General features: G+C 46.1%; 1 protein-coding gene across 1 annotated transcript; it reads left to right on the top strand.

The window, feature by feature from the left end:
• Nucleotides 1-1760: 1760 nt before the first annotated feature.
• Nucleotides 1761-2213, top strand: LOC124697385 (glycine-rich cell wall structural protein 1.0-like). Its single transcript, XM_047229985.1, has one exon. The coding sequence runs from the start codon at nucleotides 1761-1763 to the stop codon at nucleotides 2211-2213; it is 453 nt and encodes a 150-aa protein (XP_047085941.1).
• Nucleotides 2214-4017: the final 1804 nt, after the last annotated feature.

The raw sequence follows: 4017 nt of genomic DNA on the forward strand, positions 1-4017 counted from the left end.
GATTCCTCGTCGGAGAAGGTGGGTGGTGGCGGCGGAGCGGGTGACATCGGCGGAGGGGAGTAGAGTTTGGAAACCGAACTCCCTTCCGTGGCCCGTTTAAATACGGGGCGGTCGTCGAGTTTCTCGGGCCCCCAAACTCTGTTTACGGGCCAGACCGTGAGTTCGGGCTCCGTTCTGGGTCTTTTTCCTCCTGAACCCGTAAACTCGCCGGAATAATACGGTTCCGGCTCATTTTACGGTACTGTTAGAGTTGCTCTTAGTGTGGTATGCATGTCATGTGGTTTTCGTGATACTTCCTCCGTTTCAAAATATAAGGCGTCTAAGGATTAGGTAAAAGCCAACATTTTTTTTAAGTTTGACCTAGTTTATATCAACATTTACAATACTGAATCAATATCAATAGATTCGCTATAAAGTATATTTTCTTAATGTATCCATTAGATATTGTGGATGTAAATATATTTATCTAAATATTTGATCAAAGCTTGTAAGATTTGACTTTTGACCAATACTTAGACGACGCCTTACATTTTAGGATGGAGGAAGTATATTTCAACTCAGTGTGTGCTTGCTGTTCCAAAACTGACAAACGTACACTAGCTAGTTCACTTGCGTGCGTGTTTTCTCAATGTGGCTATTTTTACGTCATGGAAATTAGACTAAGATGTCATCTTTCGCTCATATATACTGATGCACACGGCGTAGTGCTAGTCCCTCCACTAACAAAAAGGAAGGCTGATATATACTCAGTAAACCAAAAGTATAGAATAAAATTAAATCCGTGGTGTTGGTAGCCAAAAATAGTTTTATTCTTGTTTATCCTAACTAGCTCAGTGGCCCTCGCAAATGTGAGGCATCGTCTTCGGTTTGTTGAAATAGATGAATACATGCATTTATGCTTTTGCATAGTCGGTTTTATAGCCTAAACAAAATATTAGGTTTGAACACACTTTTTAATCATATTTAATTTTTGTGTGGCACGCTATTTACATAAACTTGCACTCTTTTTATGCCGTGCTTGAGTTACAAACTTGAAGCAAAGTTTAGTTGAGTAAGACCTAAAGATGTATACTGTACGATCTTTCGAATGATACAGCAAAATAAATGTTTTTAATGGAGAGTTAGGCCAAATAAAGAGTAAGAATTTCCCAATTACTTTGAGCTGATATGTGTGCCTCATCATTACTTTCTCCATTATGAAATGCAAGATTCTCAATCCGATTCGATATATAATAGTGCGACATTTTGGGTATGTGTAGTATGTAGAAGAAACTTTAATAATTATTTGATATGAATTTTTTGTTCATTGATTCTTCCAACTGTATCAAGTTTTGTCAATGTGGATTATTAAGCAAAGACCTAATTTGCCTTCTTAATTCTTTTCATGTTACTACTACCTGACCCATTTATGTTATTCACTGGAGTCATGTTCTATTTATATTGTTCATCAATCACTGCACACATCCAATGGACTTATTATTGGATTTGTGTTCAAACCAAATATGTTATTTATTTTAAATTATTCGGCATCTTGGTGTCCCATCTCCTCGTCTCGCCTACTCCCTCTGGATCCTGAACAACCGTTCACTACAGCAGTACAGCACTCGCCTCATTTACAGCCCCCTCCATCTGCCCCGATCTCTCCGCCGCCTATTTAAACCACGTACTCCACCACTCCACAACCACAGCAGTAGCATCGATCTCTCACATGCACAACACATAGATCGAGGAAACCATAGAATCTAGCTAGCTAGAACGCCATGGCCAAGAAGTGCTTTGGCACTGTCGCACCCCTCCTCCTGCTCACCCTCGCTGTAGCGGCACACGCCGTGGTGGCGGCCAGGACCGCGCCTGCTGGTGGTGCAGCTGAGGCCTCGCTTCCGGCCGCGGAGAGCGGCGCCGGTGCAGGAGGCGCGGGAGCGGCGGACGCGAAGAACCTGTTCGTGGGAGTGGGAGGCATGGGGGACCTGCCGGGCCTCCCGGCCGTGGGCGGCGGCTACGGCGGGGGCTTCGGCAACAACGGCGCAGGCGTCTTCACCGGCGTCACGGGCCCGCTCGGCGGAGTCGGCGGCGGCGTGGGGAGCGTCGGACCGGTCGGCGGCGTCGGTGGCGCCGGAGGGATCCCGTTCGGAGGGTTCGCCGGCGGTGGTGCCCCGTTCGGCGGGGTCGGAGGCGGGTACGGCGGCGGGGGCGCCGGCGGCGTCACACCTTGAGCTGAGGCATTTCGTAGCCAATTCCTGCAGAGCCGGGGCATGGACGTCCGCGTTGTACGTAGGTGCGGTGCATGGGCATGGCCCACCGCACCTGCGTACGCACGCATAGACGTGTGCCTTGCCTTGACTGAACCTGATCGTGCTGTTGGAGAATCTGTGTCTTGGTGTGTGCCTGTTACAGTGTTCGTGTGTATGTGGCAGGGCAGCGACACGTTGCTGTACTGTAGTACGTCGTTGTAGTGTTTCTCCAGGGTAGGCTCATGTACTATCTGACATGTTAGTGGTGGTATCTCATTTGCTGTTCGTGATGTGTCATGTGTCTCAACTCTCAACTCTAGCTGTGATTTCTGTTCCAAAACTGACAACGTACTCACTGGTGTGCAACAGATACAAAAAAAAAAATAACCAGATTATAAGTAAGAAAAGGCTGATATATGATCAATAACCAGAACAAGGTTCTAGGGTGCTGCCCAGGCCCCAGTGAATGTCAGCTTAGCAAAAAAGTTGTATGTGCGATTCTCCAGCAAGAAGTTGGTTAGTTTGGCTGTTAACATGTAATAATTGTATGTGCGATTCTCCAGCTAGAAGTTGGTTAGTTTGGCTGTTAACATGTAATAATCTCAAAATAGGACTGCATAAAAAACCTGAATATGGTATGATGGAAGTTTGATCTGGTTTTAGAATGGAACCGGGCTATGCCATTTTCTTCTAAAAAAAATAACCAGAAGAAGAATACAATTTAATCAGTGGGGCTTTGTAGATATAAAATAGTTTTCTAGTTGTTTTTCCTATTGATTCAAAGTTTAGGGTGCAGGTCATTCTAGAGAGATGTGCTTTCTGCAAGTTTGGTTCGCATCTTTTTACCGCATGGTGATTTTGCTTTTTGATTGTGCGTGCACTACAGGGACCTTTGAATTAAGGTGTCGAGTGGGATTCCACTAAAATCTCACTTAATACTCATTTAGTTTTTTTTTTAATGCACTAGAAAAATCAAAATAAAGTACAAGTAAAATTTACGGGGGATCCCACTTGATAGTTGATACTCGATATATTTAGCGCTGACCCTCCTGGATCGTTTTAAGTTGTCCACGGAAGTAAAAGAAAAAAAGTTTTGGCGGAGGGCACGAGCAACTTCGTCAACCTCACGGCCGGCGAGGGGATGAACGCCAGCCCTGGCACTGACCCTAATACGGTCATGAAGGAGGAGGGAGATGACGGCGGAAGTACCCACCAACCGACACCAACTACGACAAGGCGTACGAGTGATTCATCCACGCCTCCCCGGTTAATTTTGTTTTAAACTTAGTTTAACAAATTCATCTTTGTAAAATATAACAAAAAATAAAGTTTGGTGAAATTTTTCTAAATCCTATGGGGGCGTTATGTCCTACGTCTCTCTCTGACAGCGTATCAATCCTGAGGCCCCATATTACCAACTCTATACGAACTATGGAGACACCACTGAAGATGCTCTAGCTGCTCTAATAGAACAAATACAATATATTCTAATTAGCTGGCTATAAGAGCATCTTCATCGACGCTCCCGATAGCATTTTGGGCGTCGGCAGTGAAAATGGGCTCACACCGATGCACCCCGAACGGCGCTGGACAATTTTGGAGCCCAATAGAATCGCCGATAGCCCCGTGCCGGCCCCTTCACCAAGGGAGCGAATCGGGCGCGCCGGCACCTCACGGCACATCTGAAAACGAGCGTGGGCTCCGCCTGGCAGCCAGACACACCGATTTCCCACCTCCTACACACGCCCGAGCCGACTCCCACCCCTCTAGATCGCCATCGTCACCG

Source organism: Lolium rigidum, chromosome 3 (genome assembly GCF_022539505.1).
Source record: "Lolium rigidum isolate FL_2022 chromosome 3, APGP_CSIRO_Lrig_0.1, whole genome shotgun sequence".
NCBI classification, from domain to species: Eukaryota; Viridiplantae; Streptophyta; class Magnoliopsida; order Poales; family Poaceae; genus Lolium; species Lolium rigidum.

What these genes read in the sequence shown, in the direction of transcription:
- LOC124697385 (XM_047229985.1), top strand. Translation starts at nt 1,761, where the DNA reads ATGGCCAAGAAGTGCTTTGGCACTGTCGCACCCCTCCTCCTGCTCACC.